General features: G+C 42.6%; 2 protein-coding genes across 6 annotated transcripts in view; one reads left to right on the top strand and one right to left on the bottom strand.

Moving 5' to 3' along the window:
• The window catches only part of PTER (phosphotriesterase related), a 38,571-nt gene that overhangs the window by 4,423 nt on the left and 16,303 nt on the right, over positions 1-17,845 (bottom strand). For 2 of the 5 annotated variants that reach the window (XR_009558402.1, XM_060280789.1), the window contains exons 1-4: positions 13,906-16,971; positions 11,585-12,033; positions 10,500-10,765; positions 4,659-4,799 (exon numbers count right to left, since the gene is read on the bottom strand). Coding sequence is in view for 4 of the 5 variants with exons in the window: in XM_060280789.1 (XP_060136772.1) it covers positions 4,659-4,799; positions 10,500-10,765; positions 11,585-12,033; positions 13,906-13,963 (914 nt within the window). In the remaining variant the exon portion in view is untranslated. Of the gene's footprint in view, positions 1-4,658; positions 4,800-10,499; positions 10,766-11,584; positions 12,034-13,905; positions 16,972-17,845 lie in introns of those variants that run through there. The other 3 variants (XM_035129503.2, XM_035129506.2, XM_035129505.2) reach the window with 2 other exon arrangements.
• MINDY3 (MINDY lysine 48 deubiquitinase 3) overlaps positions 1,534-17,845 on the top strand; it is a 207,021-nt gene continuing 190,709 nt past the window's right edge. The window contains exon 1 of the mRNA XM_060280788.1: positions 1,534-1,727. The gene's annotated coding sequence lies outside the window, so the exon portion shown is untranslated. The remainder of the gene's footprint in view (positions 1,728-17,845) is intronic.

The following is a 17,845-nucleotide window of genomic DNA, read 5'->3' as shown; positions in this document are numbered from 1 at the left end:
ACAGCCTCTTCGGGGCTAGAGCGCCTGCGTTCCGTGGGCTCTTCTAAAGCAATTACTTCGCTTGCTTTAAGGAGAGCCAACAGAAGGCAGGCAGGCGGCTCAGCCCGGGAGAGGCTGTTGCTTTTGCAAGCAAGGTGACAGCCTCTTCGGGGCTAGAGCGCCTGCATTCCATGGGCTTCTCCCACCCAGTCACCCCTCTGTGCAAAGGGGGCTGATTTGTAAGGCGCCCACACTGCTCCCTCACTGACAGAGGGGGTAAGACCACCACCCCCAAAAACAGTGCCCCCCTCTCTCTCTGGGGGTGGGGGTGGGCAGTGGAATGGGGTGGGGGAGGGGAAGGCGCAGCTGCCGAGGTGAAGAGGCGACCTCGCGCCTGCTTCAAAGCCTCCCACCGGGTCCTGAATTGAGGGAGCAGGGGCGCCCAGCAGCGAGTCCGCCACCCTCCGCCGACTTGGGAGTCTCATTGGGTCTCCTCGGAGGAGGCGGAGCCACGCCAAAAACTCCACAGAACAGCGTCTGGTGCTGCTGGCCACAGGCAGGGAGAGGGCGGGAAGGAGGCAGGCGAGCTCTGGGGCTTTTGGCGTGGCGCCTCCTCCTCTGAGGAGACCCAAGGAGACTCCCGAGTCGACGGAGCGGATTGCTAGGGGTGCCACGCCGCGGCAGCAGTGCGTGGCGCTCCCGCTGCGCGTGCGCCGCTCAGTACGCGCATCTTGGGGAGGTGATCTTGCGGACCCCTCTGGCATAGCTCACGGACCCCTGGGGGTCCGCGGACCACTTGTTGGGAACCACTGGTCTAGGAAAACTGAAGATGAAATGCAATCCAACACAGACAGCCACCACCCACCTCCCAAAAATCCTACAATGCCTGAGAATGAAGGTTGAGGTTTGGCGATTCCATGCACAAGATACAGAAATCTGCACACTCTCAATGCATGAAATCTATAAAGAATAGGCATCCAAGAGCATTCTGTCTTAGATCTAACTGACTACATAAACCTATGACCAAATGAAGCAACAAGACCTAGTCAGCCACGGGCTGAGAAAGTTTGCTTCCTGGAATCCTGAGTATGAGATGACAGAGCTGGATTTCTTAATAGCACCATGCTTTGAATGTTCTACTAGCAAAACAGGTGTAATTCAGGAATACTGAGAGGTCAGCACAGTCCAGAGAGCAGAATTCTGTAGTTGGACATGGGTCATTTTGGGATACTCAGTTATCCATTATTATGAACACTGTAATCATAGAGGAATGAATCAAGATTATCTGATCACAAGCATTAAGAGTTGCCTATGTTGTTGACTATTATCAGTGAGGCTGAGCTTTACATGATCACTGTAGCCACATCTGAGCTAATAAGCAGCAATATATTATTATGAATGCAGAACTACATGAGCATAATCGCTTCACCCACCTCAAACATCCTTGAATTGACAGATTAATAAATAAGCAAGCCAGCAATGACTTTAAAAGAAAACAACTTTCCTTCCACATACCCTGTTTCTCATATTTTAAGACATACCCATAAAATAAGCCATAGCAGGATTTTTAAGCATTCAAGGAATATAAGCCATACCCCGAAAATAAGACATAGTGATAGGCGCAGCAGCAATGCCGGCCGCGGCAGGAGGAGGAGGAAAAAAATAAGACATCCCTTGAAAATAAGCCATAGTGTGTTTTTTTGAGGAAAAAATAAATATAAGACGTGTCTTATAATATGAGAAACACGGTAATTGCTCTCAAAACTTACATAACTATGCATTTGAATATTTCAGTAATAATTTCCAGTAATAAAATGTTGAGAAGTTATCGTAAGACAAAAAAAAAAAATCTCTATACAATCCTATGCTGTCTCAAGGGACATATTTAAAGATGCACATGCAAATTTGGATATTTACAAATCTTTTATTCAGCGTTAGTGGAACTGAACATGAGTGAAGTCTTGAAAAATACCTTTCTCTCTCCAGTGTTTATACAACCAGACACAGAGGTCAGCTTGATTTGTATGACTATGATGAATACAAGCCAAACATGAGCTGACTATGAATTAATAGTAGCCTGCCAGTTTTCCTAGCATGCTCACCAACAATAAACTGAATGCACAAAAAGAAGTTTAATGGCATCTCTAGCATAAATGCGCAAATCGTTCTGGGTGAAAGGCAATCTTGTCTCCCTATAAAAATCTACTGCTACTTTTGTTCAATGCCAGTTTTGGGAAGGAATTATGAGGGAATTGTCATGGTGAGGAAAAAGGAGTATTGTATTGTGAACTGTTGCCACAATCAATAGCAAAAGCATTACTGATAATAATAGCCTTTCTACCTGCATAACTTCCAATCGTATCTGTCCAAGGAGCGCTTTCATTCATCACAAAATTGGCTCCAGATTAGTCAAGAAGCAGAGAGGTTTTAGGAGCAACGTCACAGTATGTTAATTTAACTCAGTATAGGGCAGGTTGATGGAGAAGCTGAAACGAAGTTCACACCTTCAGTTTTACCTAGTTTAACTTCTTTTCTAATGAGAGCTGCAGGATTTTAAGCAATGTTATTACTCTGTGATATGCAATCATGTGCTGTTGTTTTTTGCAACGTCCCTATACGCATAAAAGCTAAAAAAAAAGACGCTGGTTTGTATTGACGAAGAAATAGTAAGTAAGACAGCTACTTGTCTTGTATAGAATGCATCATCAGAGATCTACAACCTCTCCTAGACAATGACAGTTCTCTTTCTCAAACTCTGGGAGGAAGACCTTTCATTGCCTACAGACAGCCACCCAATCTTAAACAACTCCTCACCCACAATAATACAACCTCCAGACTTAACATGGACACCGGTACCAGAGCAATAAACCCAGATGCCAACAGCTATCAGTCAAGTCAATCACCTATACCCCTCCCCACCCTTTCTCCACATATAAGCGTCTGGGGACTTCTATTTCAGTGTATCTGAAGAAGTGTGCATGCACACAAAAGCTCATACCAAAATAAAAAACTTAGTTGGTCTTTAACAGGCACCCCTAAACTGCGGCCCTCCAGATGTTTTGGCCTACAACTCCCATGATCCCTAGCTAAGAGGACCAGTGGTCAGGGATGATGGGAATTGTAGTCCAAAACATCTGGAGGGCCGAAGTTTGGGGATGCCTGGTCTTTAAGGTGCTGCAGAAATAGACTGGAAAGAGAAGTTGCTGAACTGCAATTTATCACCAAACTTAAAACGATGGAGAAACCTGGTCTAAATAAAGACATTGGATTCTTATCTCCTTATACATGATAAAGCTATCTCCTTATACATGATAAAGCTATCTTTAACCATCTCACCCCTTGCTTTTCCTGTGGGACCAATTGTAAACAGTCGGAAATTCTTCCTGTAAGACCAAATGCAGCCATAAACAGTCCAGCCCCTCCCCACCCTCTCACTATATGTGGGGATCTGGTGACTTCTGTTTCAGTGTATCTGAAGAAGTGTGCATGCACACGAAAGCTCATACTAATGACAAACTTAGCTGGTCTCTAAGGTGCTACTGGAAGGAATTTTTTTATTTTGTTTTGACTATACCAGACCAACACGGCTACCTACCTGTAACTATAGTTAAGGAAGATATTGGTTAGCGTTAACCAGACATAGGCAAACTTGGCCCTACAGATGTTTTAGGACTACAACTCCTATCATCCCTAGCTAACAGGACCACATCTGGAGGGCTGTGTTTGCCTATGCCTGGCATTAACCCTTAACCATGAAGTCAAAATGGAAGCTTAAGAGAGTCACCACCTCTGTTACAATGCTGGTTGTGCCAATTTCTTATCAAACAGGGTATAGAAGAACCATCTTCTGGCTGAACCCTTCCCCTATAGATGCTTTCTCCCCATATATTGTCTCCTGTTGGGGCTGGACTTTTGGTCTCAGAAGTTTGAATTCCCCCTTTATGCCACAGCTGTGCTTTAAATGGCTCTATCACTGCTACAGGATATTGAAATTACAGAACATAAATATTGTGCTACTATAACACCTGGTTTGGCCTATGGTGAAAGATCTCAGGGAAAGAGAAGGATAAATTTTAATGCAAAAGGAATGAGGACGGCCTCTCCACCATATCTGCCAAGTTCCGGCCTGAGAAATAAGGGACTGGACCGGAAGTAGCAGACCGGAAGTAGCGCTGCCGCCATTTTGGAACTGGGCGGAGCATGCTCAGAAGCAACTTTTGATGCTGGTCTGCCCTGTTCCAAAATGGCCGCCACACCAGAAGTCGCGCTGCAGCCATTTTGGAACTGGGCAAAGCAGCTTCAAAAGTTGCTTCTGAGCATGGCTGCCGCGCCAGAATAAACCGGGGAAAAACAAAAAAATCTGTTTTTTCGGCTGGGAACAGCTGGAAAAACGGGGGTTTCCCAGGGTATACGGGAGACTTGGCAGCTATGCTCTCCACTTCTTATTTCTTAACCATGCTTAGCGACTGAGTGTTATGTCTGCCCTGGACCTTTGTGATTTAAGACGTTAAACTAAGTAGAATACCTATCCGTGGAAGGCAGGCATATTGAAATGCCATGCTAGTGCAAGTTACACGCAGGCTCAGTTTGTGGTACTTTCAAAACCTGGACACTAACAACATTGCTATCTCCAGCAGAAGTTTCCATGTCTGTACATTTTAATGCATTGCAATACATACCTTAAAATTCTTTCGTTGTCACTTGGCATATCGATATCAGGATTCATTTGGTACAAAATAAATTCTGTTCCAAAGAGGTCGTACTCTAAGTAGCATCCAAGCTCAGCAAACTCCAACAGTTTCTTCTCGTCAAATATAGTCCTGTACAAATCACAGTATACACTATAAACTTGCTCAATGCAATTCTTTCTCATAGCTGACTTGAATCATTTAACCTCATTTGAAAATAGCCTTCAAACACAGCAAATATTCTTTCATAATGGATTCATTCATTAGAAGTCAGCTTCATGGCACAATCCACCATATACTGGGTGAGTCTTTTTAAAAAGAGGCCCATGGAACATGTACTCTGTATTCATGGAGCTTCCTTTACTCACCCTGTAGGTCTGCTCTGATGTACGTCCCGTTGAGTCCAATGTGATTTACTCCCAGGTAAGTAAAATTGCAGCCTACATTACATAACTGCAGAGGTTCTGACCCCAGATATGCTTACAAATATTATTATTTTTGACACACATGGGTATCAACAGACTAGCTAGTCATCATAGTTTGATTTCTTACTTATTCTTTACTCTTCAGCAACATTTATGGTGTAAAGTCAATTAGCAAAGAAATTGTGAACACTTCTTAAAATAAAATTAATTTCTTGAACTTTCTCCCCATATTCCTATTTTGTGTTGGTTCAGAGTATTTCCAGTCTCGTCACCACCATAACATTTTGCTGATAAAACCTTTTTTTTAAAGGATTCATATACATAACCATAACCAATAGGTCTCAAGTAGAATTACAATCTAGTTTAATTTGTCACCAAGCCTTGAAATTTGACAACATTTCAAGCTACCACATATTTATCCTTACAACCATCAAAACAGTGGACTGTATTAAATTACATTTTATTTTTCCATTTTGTGAACTATTGGAAGGGATAGACTTTGGTTGTGGAATTCTATGTGAATATGTTTAAAAACAATGTACAGTCTCTCAAACAATAAGCAGTCTATCAGTAGTATTCAACTGAGTTAAAATTAATCTACAGGACTAAGTTAGGTCCATTAATTTGGTTGGCCACTGTCAGGACAGGATAGTGGACTAAATGGGCCACCAGCCTGATCCAGCAATCTCTTCTTATGCAATCACAGTGTGTCTGCTCTGAGTAAAACTTAGCTGAATGCCAGACAATATTTTTAGGTGAAAAATAGCAACCTATAAATGCCTTTAATTATTTTTTGTTCAGGAATAAGAATACACCCAAATTCCTCTACTATATGTATTGTGTAAAGTTGTTTGTTCACTGTGCATTTGGACAGCTCTTAAGACATCAAACCCAAATTTTGCATAATCAAGGAGCAGATTTTAGTCAATATTTGAATCCAACTGGATGCCATTTTGAATCAAGAAGGTGGACTGAATCTTTCAAAACTGCACTGATTCTCCTCTCCCCCTTAGAATTCCTGGGCAACCTTGGGGAGGAAGTTGCTAATAAATTTTAAAGATATTCCTGACATAATTCCAGAGACTAGTTTGGTCTTCTTGGAGACATTTTTTTTTAAAAAAAAAGTGGTGGCATTTCTAAAAGTTTGTGGGCAAGTAAATTTTCACATAGCCTGCATTGCCAGCAATAGTCCAGATTCAGAAAGCTCGTTAAAAAGAACGTATGCACACCCCAGCTTCCCAGTTGTGGTTATTTTTAGCCTAAGATGGTAAAAGCAATCAATATCTCCATAAAATAAGCAGATACCTCCTAACAAACCTAGAAACAAAGCAATTTATAGTTCATTGGGGAAAAGCCATACAATTAATATTTTATATTTATACATGTTTAATAAATAATTATGTAATTCAAATCATGCTTTTCTTTAATTATTTGTGAACTAAGTTGTCCACCAATTAATAAAGGTGAACTACCGCAGATCACTGAGGGCAAGAAGTCAGAAGTAGGTTTCTCCACCTAAGGAAACCCCCTTTGAAAAATGGGGGGGGGGTTACATTTCTAACATGTGGTCGTAATATTTTGTCTCCTGTCCTTCTGGTTAATGAAACCTTCTGGTTATTTTTAAATATAACTTCCAACAGAAACTTTAATTTCTGATAAGATATGAGGTGATGTCAAGAAGAATATATATATATATATAGAGAGAGAGAGAGAGAGAGAGAGAGAGAGAGAAACAGAAACAGAAACAGAAACAGACAGACAGACAGACAATAACTTACATTTGGCATAAATGTTGGCAAAGGACAGAGCGGAAACAAGGAGGGTTTGCCTCCATGAAGTGTTGGATGTGGGGTGTTGTCAAACTATTTGCATTCTTCTACCCTTTCTCCTTCTCTTGCCTGACTACCCAAAAATACTGTATGGGTGAAACTCAAAAGAATCATTCTCACCTACATTACTTTGGTGCTCCTTCTGCTTAATGCCACAAAGGCATTAACAGCTAATTCAGTTGCATCATAGTCTGTTGCTATGGAAATGACTGATGTCACAAATTCAATATTGTGACTTAACAGCAGGATTAAGTAGAAGGAACAGATGGAATGAGTGAGAGAAAGCTCTTGTTGAAACACAACTGGCACCAGCAGGACACTCATTATTGCCAACTGTAATTAATAATAAAAATCTTTTTTTAAAAAAATAATCACAGTTTACATAGGACCAGAGATTCTTATCCAATGGACTTTCAAAGTACTGTGCAAGTAGTATGGCTTTCATTTACAGCTCATCACTAGAAGCCAAAACTGCTATGTAAATGTATTTATACGCTGTAGTACCTTGGCAATATTTTGTATTATTATAATTTTTAAAATCACGTTCATAGGAATATGCTTTTCTAGGTATAGGTGTGAAAATATATTAAAAGAGTTGGGGATTTATTTAAATTAGGCCTGTCAATAGCAAACCGGCATGGTTACCTGAAGCAATCAAGAATTAATTCTAGGCAATCAGACAAGAAAGTAGTTGCAATTTGGAAGAGAGTTTGTGTTTTGTTTTATTTTTTTAAAAAATCATTTAGGCTTCCTTTGTCTCATAAATGCCTAAGCATGAATGGAAATGTAGATAGTAACATACATGGTGTTTCATGGAAAGTACATTTAAATTATACATGTATGATCAGTGAAAATCAGTTTTAGAGCAGTCACAACAATTCAATGATAAGTCATATGACTACAAATAGCTTCCAGCCTTCAGCAATGCCAATCAATACATGGTCATCTGCCAACTAATCATCAACCACACAAGGTCATATAAAATGTGGCTTAGCAGCATAGATCATGTTCTTTTAACTGAAGGGGTGAAGCATCCACTACTTTGCCCTCCATGGACGTTCTGTGACTTTTGTTTACAGAGGTAACAGTAACAATCTTGCAGTTGTAGCAGGAGAGGATTCAACAGATGTGATGTAGATGTAGCTATTTAAGGACGTGTGGAATTGTTAAGGTTTGGGGTTGTTGTTGTTTTGCAACATAGTCTGGAGAAAGCGGAAGATCCATTCTTATCCTGCAACAGAAAACTCAGGGAAGAGAGCCAGGCTATTTAAAGCTATCTGATCTGCAGATACATAGCCCTCCAATGTGTCCATGCCAAATGTTGCCATGTACTGTACTGCCTTTATGCAGCAGGCTGGACCAGCTACCAGCTAGGAACATGGGAAGCTCTTCTTACACAGAATCAAACCTTTGGTGCGAATAGCTCAGCGCCGTCCATTATCCACAGTTCTTAAGCTTCTATCTGAAAACTGCAGAGGGTCTTGGTGTACCACTTTATACCAGCTAGCTGACAAAATGCAACCAATTCAAACGATAAGTGGTATTTACCTAAAACTAAGGGGACCCAGGTGGCGCTGTGGGTTAAACCACAGAGTCTAGGGCTTGCTGATCAGAAGGTCGGCGGTTCGAATCCCTGCAACGGGGTGAGCTCCCGTTGCTTGGTCCCAGCTCCTGCCCACCTAGCAGTTCGAAAGCACATCAAAGTGCAAGTAGATAAATAGGGACCGCTCGGGCGGGAAGGTAAACGGCGTTTCCGTGCGCTGCTCTGGTTCGCCAGAGGCAGCTTTGTCATGCTGGCCACATGACCCGGAAGCTGTCTGCGAACAAACGCCGGCTCGCTCGGCGAATAGAGCGAGATGAGCGCCGCAACCCCAGAGTCAGACACGACTGGACCTGATGGTCAGGGGCCCCTTTACCTTTACCTAAGGCTAAATAAATGGGCATTAAGTTAGTACCATTAAATAAACAGGACTTCTCTGAGAAAAACTTAGCAGAATACCCCAGTCGAAGAACCTCTATTTGTACTAAAGGGCAGCACCTCTTCAAGAATTCAGACAGCAGTCTTTCCCAGCCCCACTGGGAGATGCCAGAGGTTGAACCATTGAAAGCATGTGCTCCACCAGCAAGTTATGGTCCTTCCCCTTGCCACTTCAACTAGCATGCATGCACACAAATGGGCTTATGGTGCAACCCTATGCATACTTACTTGAGGGAAAGCTCCATAGAACTCAGCAGAACTTGCTTCCAAATGAACATGTGCAAGACCGGGCTTTTAGCTGATCTTAACTAATGTACTTAAGGGACGAGGGTGGCGCTGTGGGTTAAACCACAGAGCCTTGGGCTTGCCGATCAGAAGGTTGGCGGTTCGAATCCCCGCGATGGGGTGAGCTCCCATTGCTCAGTCCCTGCTCCTGCCAACCTAGCAGTTCGAAAGCACGTCAAAGTGCAAGTAGATAAATAGGTACTGCTCTGGCTGGAAGGTAAACAGCGTTTCCGTGTGCTGCGTTTCCGTGTGCTGGTCCCTTTACCTTTAACTAATGTATGGTACTTGAGGATGCCCCCTCAACCAGTATCCCACCTAGAGTTTTTGCCACAGAAGAGTATGCTAATTTAAGAAGCCAAATTAGTCAAAGATGAAAAGACAGGAGATATTTGTGTCTGTTCAAAGTTGTGTGCAACTCGATGCTATATTTCTCAAACTACACATTAGGCATCCTCAGGGGAATGTGGGACACTAGCAAGGATGCTTTATTGCATCTATGCCCAGTCGTGAGCTCCAATGTGTTTGATGTGGCCTCACTGGAATACTGAATGGAGGGGGAAACAGGGTCACAATGCTCTAAAGAGACATGAAATGGCAGTGAGAAAGGACAACACAGGAGTCCAAAGGGAGGAGCATCACTAAATGTACGCCTGTTAATGTGGGGAGTTAGCAGTAAGTGTTGGGGGTGTGCAAAGCTGGGGGGGGGTAAGCAACTAAAGAGGTTTAAGAGCCAGACAGGGATTACCCAATGAAGTTGGAGAAGTGACATTGATATTCTAATAAGTTTTGAAGGGGGTTGTGCAACTTCATATAGCTCAAACACTGTTGTAAGTGTTGTATCTCAGCACAATATTTTAGTTATGGTGCTGAACGTTCCTCTGACATAAATGGGTCCTGATAACGCAAAGTAGACTTTGAAAATGTGATGATTTATTTAGGTGCTCAAGGAGAGACTCCCCAACATGAACAGACACTCTTATTCTAATGAGCACTGAGATCTACAAACCATTTAGACTGCCGGCCTTTTGGAATTAAAGATTTGTAGGTGTCAGCAGGACTAAGCAGTTTTGCACATACATGCCACTTTCAGGATTGTCACCAACTTCACTAGAGTTTCAATCTGGCAGTATGGTATGTATCGGCATTCTAGTATTCCTGCAATTGCTGGAACTGTGATGACAATGCTTGCTGTAATGAAGTATCAGAACACTGATAAAACCTGATTAGGTTCAAGCTGCTGTGGGTTTCTTAAAAGTTCCCCTGTCTAGAAGCAGAAATATTTACAAACAATCCAACACCAGAGCGGCCCATTTACCTGTCCATGTGAGACATGACGGTTTTTGAGGTATCGGCACCAGCTTCCTGCAAAATTCGAACGATCTGGAAAGGTGAATCACTATTCCTGCCAGGGTGGATGATGACAGGGCAGCCAAGCTGAGACTGAGCATGTGCCGTTGCTTGCAGTACTTTGTTTTCACTTTCTGTCAGAGGCCATGAGCAGCCAACCTCTCCTATGACCCCACACTTTATGTCGGTTCCATCAGCTCCATTGAGAATTTCATTAACTATAACCTCTGTCAGCTGTAGAAAATAAACACCCTTTTAGTTAAAGCTCTCTGTGCTGCATGGTATCAGAACTTAAGTAAAACAATGTAGTTCCTAATTTCAAGGTTGCCATGGTCAGTATCTTTCGGCCTTCGAATGCCTGAGTGAGCGGGAATGTTTTTATATCTCTCCTGAAAATCAATAGACACACCTCACCAAGGATGGCATTGAAAAATGGCAAACCATCACCAAAGGGAGTAGGCAACAGAAACGTAGCTCACACATGCATCCTAAAATACTGTGCATGAGATTGCAGGATGCTCTGTGTATAACAGCAGCAAACCCACTGGTTTTCAGGTAGGTAGCCGTGTTGGTCTGACATAGTCAAAACAAACAAACAAAAAATTCCTTCCAGTAGCACCTTAGAGTCCAACTAAGTTTGTCATAGGTATGAGCTTTCGTGTGCATGCACACTTCTTCCGATACACTGAAACAGAAGTCACTGTATCTGAAGAAGTGTGCATGCACACGAAAGCTCATACCTATGACAAACTTAGTTGGTCTCTAAGGTGCTACTGGAAGGATTTTTTTTATTTTTTGTTTCCACTGGTTTTCAGTTCATTTTCTCATGGAAGGATCTTGCCTTGTCAGGAAAAGCACTTCCACCAGAGAGATGACTTCCTCTGTATCCAACCCAGTGTATTATGCACACACACACACGCACGCACACACACACATACAATTCCCAATTTTGAGGCTTCCTATTTTAATTATGTTAAAAGCAAACAACATATATTGAGGTATTCAGAGGTTGCCAATAAGAGAGCCCAACTTTCAGTACGTATTGAGACCCACCTGCTCGACAGACATCGCTCGTGTTTCAGGAGAATGAGTGGCACCCACATAAAAGCCAGCACCAGCTATAATATGGACACCGGTTTCTTCCGCAAGCTGCTTTAGGGTCTTCATGTCTCTCCTTATCCCTGTGGTTGTATTTTCCACTATGGTCCCACCACCTGCAGCTTTGAATTGCAGCAGTTCTTCCTTCACAGCACTTGTTTCTTGATGCAGGAGGAGGTTCTCTTTGTGGCTGTAGGGATTCTGTTTCAGCCAAAACAAGTTCTTCATCTCAATGGATGTTTCAGAGAGTGCTTCTTGGCCTGAAGGAGGTGGGTAGTAACAGCAAGTGTAATCCATTGTCAAGTGCTCGTGGGTCATCGTGTAGCCAAGCTGGCTAGGCTCAACAAGGCCCAAAACAGTCTGGACTTTACCCTTCAGCGAAGGCATGTTTAAAAAGGCGTATTCTAGGAAAATAGACAGAAAGATGTTAAAGACCCCATACACCAATTTTCCTCCATGCATCAAAGAGCAGACTAAACTAGTTTCGATGTGAGTTCCCTTCTTTTGGCTGAGAAGGGTGGTTTAGACCACAGTTTAGACCAGGCACCCCCAAACTGCAGCCCTCCAGATGTTTTGGCCTACAACTCCCATGATCCATAGCTAACAGGACCAGTGGTCAGGGATGATGGGAATTGTAGCCCAAAACATCTGGAGGGCCGAAGTTTGGGGATGCCTGGTCAGAGGCCTAGTAGTTGCTGCTGCTTTTACTGTTGGGTTATTTAAGAAGGTGTGCTGTTGGTGATGGGTCAGCCAAGGAATTTGGGTGTCTCCTAGTTTGTCTTATATTTCTGGTGTTGGTATGGGTTTGCCATTTTCGATGTTTATGACAGCAGTGTCTCACACCAAATGTAGCTGACCTATAGAAAGGACTCTATGAACTGAGAACAGAGATCTTGTATGTACCCTCCTAATGCACACTGATGAGTCAAAGCAAAACTCAAGGCTTTATGGAAGGACTCGTCACCAAAGCTGGATGACGAGCTTTTTTGTTTTGCAGTCCATTCAAACATTACTAAGTCTGTATATATGAAGAAGAAGAAGAAGAAGAAGAAGAAGAAGAAGAAGAAGAAGAAGAAGAAGAAGAAGAAGAAGAAGAAGAAGAAGAAGAAGAAGAAGAAGAAGAGGAGTAGTAGTAGTAGTAGTTGGAGTTTGGATTTGATATCCCGCTTTATCACTACCTGAAGGAGTCTCAAAGCAGCTAACAATCTCCTTTCCCTTCCTCCCCCACAACAGACACCCTGTGAGGTGAGTGGGGCTGAGAGACTTCAGAGAAGTGTGACTAGCCCAAGGTCACCCAGCAGCTGTATGTGGAGGAGCGGAGACAAGAACCCGGTTCCCCAGATTACGAGTCTGCCGCTCTTAACCACTACACCACACTGACTTCCTCTCCCCACCCACCTCCAAATCTGTAGTTTTATAGTCTTAAACACAGTTTCAGAATAGTTTGTCAGGCTTTGGGGTACTTTGGGGGTAGTGAAGCACAGTACAGACAAGAGCTGCTAAAATAAGTGAATCTAGGTAAGGCGAAAATTCCTTTTAAATTATTGCCTATACCTCTGCCCTGATATTGAAAGTACTTACTGGCTGCTTCTGTGGTACAAGGGGGAGGAGAAAAATACAAAGCAATCTTAACATCTTCGCTCTTGCTAGAGCATGAAAACAACTAATGTATAGTGCTGACCGAGGGGGGGGGGAGGGACGCAGAATTGTGAGGGTGAAATACTGGCTTTTCTCCAGAATTTTAGTTACATTTTTCTTGCTTCGATTCAAAGCCCTATGGGAGGCTCACACTGAACTGCTATTGTACAATCAAGTAAACCACAAGTCCTCAAAGATTCAGTAAAGCCTAAGTAGTTGGCCTTGCAACAGCAGGACTACCCAAGTGGGAATGCAACCGCAGGAAAAGAGATTGGGAATACAGAAAAGGATGCCAGAGCATTAGAGACCTTGCATTTCTAAGTGAAAGGGGGGGGGGGAATACATCAATATGCCATTGTGTTAGGCAAGCTGTCATCAAGGATGAGGAAGAAAATCTGTGCAACTCAGAGAGAAAAAATAGGCAGGAAAAATCAAGGAGAGTATGAACTTACAGAGAGCCTTCAGTGCAAGAGAAAGCTGAAGGGTCTGTATTTTTCTTCTATGCAGGAGACTTTCCCCAGACAGATGCTGTTGCTTTTAGGACACAACTGAGTTACGGATACTAGTGTGGATCATGGAAGCACCATAAATTATGCAAAACAAATGTCTGTATGCAGATTTGTTGAACTTGCACAAACCTTTCTGACAGATGAGTATCAAGGCTTCCTTAGCACCAAAGGTGGATCTTCTTTTCATTAGAAATGAAACATATTGCAGAATTAATAATGGATTTAAAGGAAAACATCATTGCCATTTGTTCGAGAGTTCTAAAAAGTCAAGGGCTTAAATAATTAAATAAACAGCAATGCTTGTTTGTTCAGTCCTCCCTATCAACTGTTAATTTCATTGGCTTTCTCAGCCACAAGCAAAAAGAAAGAAAGAAAAAGTTGGTAATTGCCTGGTTCTTTCACTTTGTCTACCACATATCATTTATCACTTAGAGCCTGATCCCACATGTTTAGTTGTAAGTAGGTCCCACCAAGTGCCATGCAATTTATTCCTAAATAATCAGAGTCCGACTGCAAGCCTATGTATCAACGCTTTATGCCAAGGAAACCAGTGTGCATCTTTCCAAGCTGGTGAGATATTATGGTAGATCTGTTTAATGGAGCGCATTTGTTAACTGAAACTGCTCCATTGCCGAATAAACATTATTAAGTAAACCTTGAACGTACATTTCCTTACCATTTAAACCAGGCATCCCCAAACTTCGGCCCTCCAGATGTTTTGGACTACAATTCCCAACTTCCCCGACCAGTGGTCCTGTTAGCTAGGGATCATGGGAGATGTAGGCCAAAACATCTGGAGGGCCGCAGTTTGGGGATGCCTGATTTAAACAAAATGTAGTGCGGTTTAATTTGATTTTTAACATGCAAAGTTTTCAAGCTTACTAGTAAAGCTCCTCCACAGTAGGCTACAGCATTTAAACATCAAGCCTTACTGCTGCTGTCTGACTGTGTTCAGAGTCATGAAGTCTGCTCTTGCATACCATCCACTTCTATTATTTATAATTAACTCCCAACTCTCACTTATTTTTAAGTTTACTTTCCACATTAACACTAAACATAGCTGACTGCCTAGCTCAATTCAGATCTGCCTGATGGTAGATGCAAAGGCTTGAGGATATCTAGTTATAAACTCCAGTCAGCTAAAATCATCAGTTATGAAACAAAATACATGTTTAATGATGTCCAGAGGATAAGACTAACTGGAGCATACATTATTGATTAAACAGAAGCCTTTCCTGCCTGCCTTTTAGCGCATAATACCATAAACATTGGTTTGCTACTGGTAAAAAGCCCTCCAAGCAGATAGTCAGTGGTTCCCCTTCCCTCTGCAAATGCAACAGATAAGCTGGAGTCAAGAGGGCAAAGAGCCCGAGAGGCTCCTTTCTCCAGCAGGCCCATTTTTAGGGCTGCGGAGAAACAAAGCATCAAATTGGCACCCTTCCACAGCGCCATAGGATGACCTACCCACAGTGTACCACTATAAATATAAAGTGCCAGCAAATAAGCAAACGGAGTCCGTGTCACCTAGCAGTCGGTGAACGGTTCAGCTGTTTTCTGCGAAACCTCACCTCATGCAGAAAGAACACCTGCCAATTTGCCATTGCATTTATCTCTTGCATAGAATCATATAATACTGCATAGCTTATCTATGTTGGGGGGAGGATGCTTTTCTTGGGAATGAAAGGGCAAATGTGCCTGTCCTCTTCTAAAGGAAAATATCACTAGAGGGTAGAATGAAAAAGGGATTGGAGTCTTAATTGGAAAGGATTTCAAAAGGTCTTCTAGTCCAAATCACTGCAAGGAAGGGAATCTGTTGCTACACCATTCCTAATATGGGTAGCCTTCCAATCTCTGCTTTAAAATGTCTAACAAAGTAGAGTCTATCACCTTCTGAGGCAATCTGTTCATCGCTGAACAGCTCATGCCACCAGAAAGTTCTTCCTAATACCTCATGGAAATGTCCTTTCTTGTAATTTGAACACACTTGTTTAGGCCCTATCCTCTGGAGCAACAGAAACAAATATTTGAAGATGGCTACTATTAATCAGCCCTTCTGTTGCTAAACATGCACACTCCTTAAACCCTTTCTCAAGGGGTTTAAGCTTCTGTCTCCCTTGCAGTATGTGGGTCAAAGTACTGGTTTGTTTATTGAAGGTAAAGAAATATTGCTTTGCTAGCGCTAGCGCAGATTCCTGGGCCCAGCAGCAGACAGAAGTTAGGTCACAAACAGTGCTTACAATCAACAAGATTTCCAAGGGGATTTCTCTAGTGCAAAGCATTAAAAGCAAAATACATCTCCTGTACATTCTGATTAAATTTGAGCTCCCTGCCCTGGCTATTAATTGACTACTTTTGATGAGAGCTAACATTCTGTCAGAGCAGGCTACAGTTCTGGTGAAAGTTCAGTGATCCTACCCATGCTTACAGTCAAGGCAAAGAAGGAAAGAAAAGTTAATAGGACTGCGCAACACAGACTGGCTTTCGTCACTTAATAGATGTTCTCATTTTTAAACAAACGCCCACTGGAAAGTTAATTAGATTTAAACAATATGCTGAGCTCAACATAACTTATTCTGCATGGCTCCTTTTAAACTCTGTTAAAACTACACTGCACAAAAATAATTTTAACCACCGAGGTGTGTGTGTTTTTCATCTAGTTTTCTATAACAATGAAGTCAACAGCTTCCCCACTATTTCAGTTTGAGAGATTCATGGTACTTCTAGAAAGTGGTGGGCGCTTGTATGTCTTGAGTAAAAAGCATAACCCATGTGGGAGAACTTGAACAATTTGCCTTGAGCACTGATTTCTGCCACTGGATCTCATCCTGCTTCAGAAGTCAAGTTTGCATCATTACATATGCACCATTTCTCATATGTTACACCATCTTTGTGGGTTGTTTACTTGCACATACTGTCAAATGCAAATATCAGTAGCTGAACATAACATATGAATCAGCCAAAGTGTGAAACCTCCACACACAACCTTACATTCTGTAGTTTTGACTTGACCAACAATTCCATTGAGCTTCCTGTGGATTTTTCCTATAATTAAACATGTACACAGAAGATAAGGGATCAGAAAAAACCTGACCCTAAGCCAATATTCACATTCCTTTTTTGTCAAGAGAGTCATACTTGAGCATGAAAAATTGTATATAAGGTAATTTAAGAATACTGATGCAAGCACATCTAACATCTAATTTGTTCTGACCAACCTGTCATAGATCAGTCTATTCCAGTGTTTTTTAAAAAAACTTGTTTGCACTGCAGACCACTCTTCTACAGTGTTTGAAATTAGCCAGGCGTCAGGCACATTTTGCACCTGGCTATTGGCCACTTCCAACCAAGTGAAGATGGCTGGGCACTAAGATGGCACCTGACATCACCACCGCCTGGAGGTACATGCCTGGGGAACACTGGATCTTGACTGTTTTCTCACACTAATGCCACAACCTGTAGATTTCTATCAGCTATATTTTATCTCCGCAATCAAAAGGGATTTCAGGAACAAAAATGCTTTCTCTCTGCAGTGTCAGCAGGAGCAGTGAACAACATTACAGTGAATGGTTGTTGCCAGGGCCGTCTCAAGCGTGTCTGGCGCCCTGGAGCCGTGGTGCGGAGATCGCTCTGGTGCCCCTGCTCCACCCCGTTTCTTGCCGCGGCTGGTGGGCGGGTGCAGGGCGTAGCACAGCTTCCGCATGATGCCCCCCTGCCGGGCCGGCGCTCTGGCGCCCCGCACCACCCAGCCTACCCCTAGAGCCGGCCCTGGTTGTAGGGTTGTAGCTTGTATTCACTTACTCCACCCCACTGCCTGCTTCCACCCCCTGCTGACGGTTGTGAAGAATATTCTTACGTTATGAATAGTTTGTGTCACCATTAAGAAAAGGAGGTTGGAATAGGCTAATATATGTGTGGACAGTCCCTGGATAAAGTGACTTTTCTTCTTTCAGTTCTCAAATACCTTAACCTAGCTCAAGGTTGTCATCTGAACTAGCCAGATGTTTAACAGCCAGTCCATCATTTGAAAAATAAAAGTTTAGAGCTGTCTTGCCTTAAAATGACAATTGCA

The sequence above is a fragment of the Zootoca vivipara genome, chromosome 12 (assembly GCF_963506605.1).
Source record: "Zootoca vivipara chromosome 12, rZooViv1.1, whole genome shotgun sequence".
Taxonomy (NCBI): Eukaryota; Metazoa; Chordata; class Lepidosauria; order Squamata; family Lacertidae; genus Zootoca; species Zootoca vivipara.
Note: the sequence above shows the minus strand (reverse complement) of the source record. Positions and strands in the feature narration are given on the sequence as shown.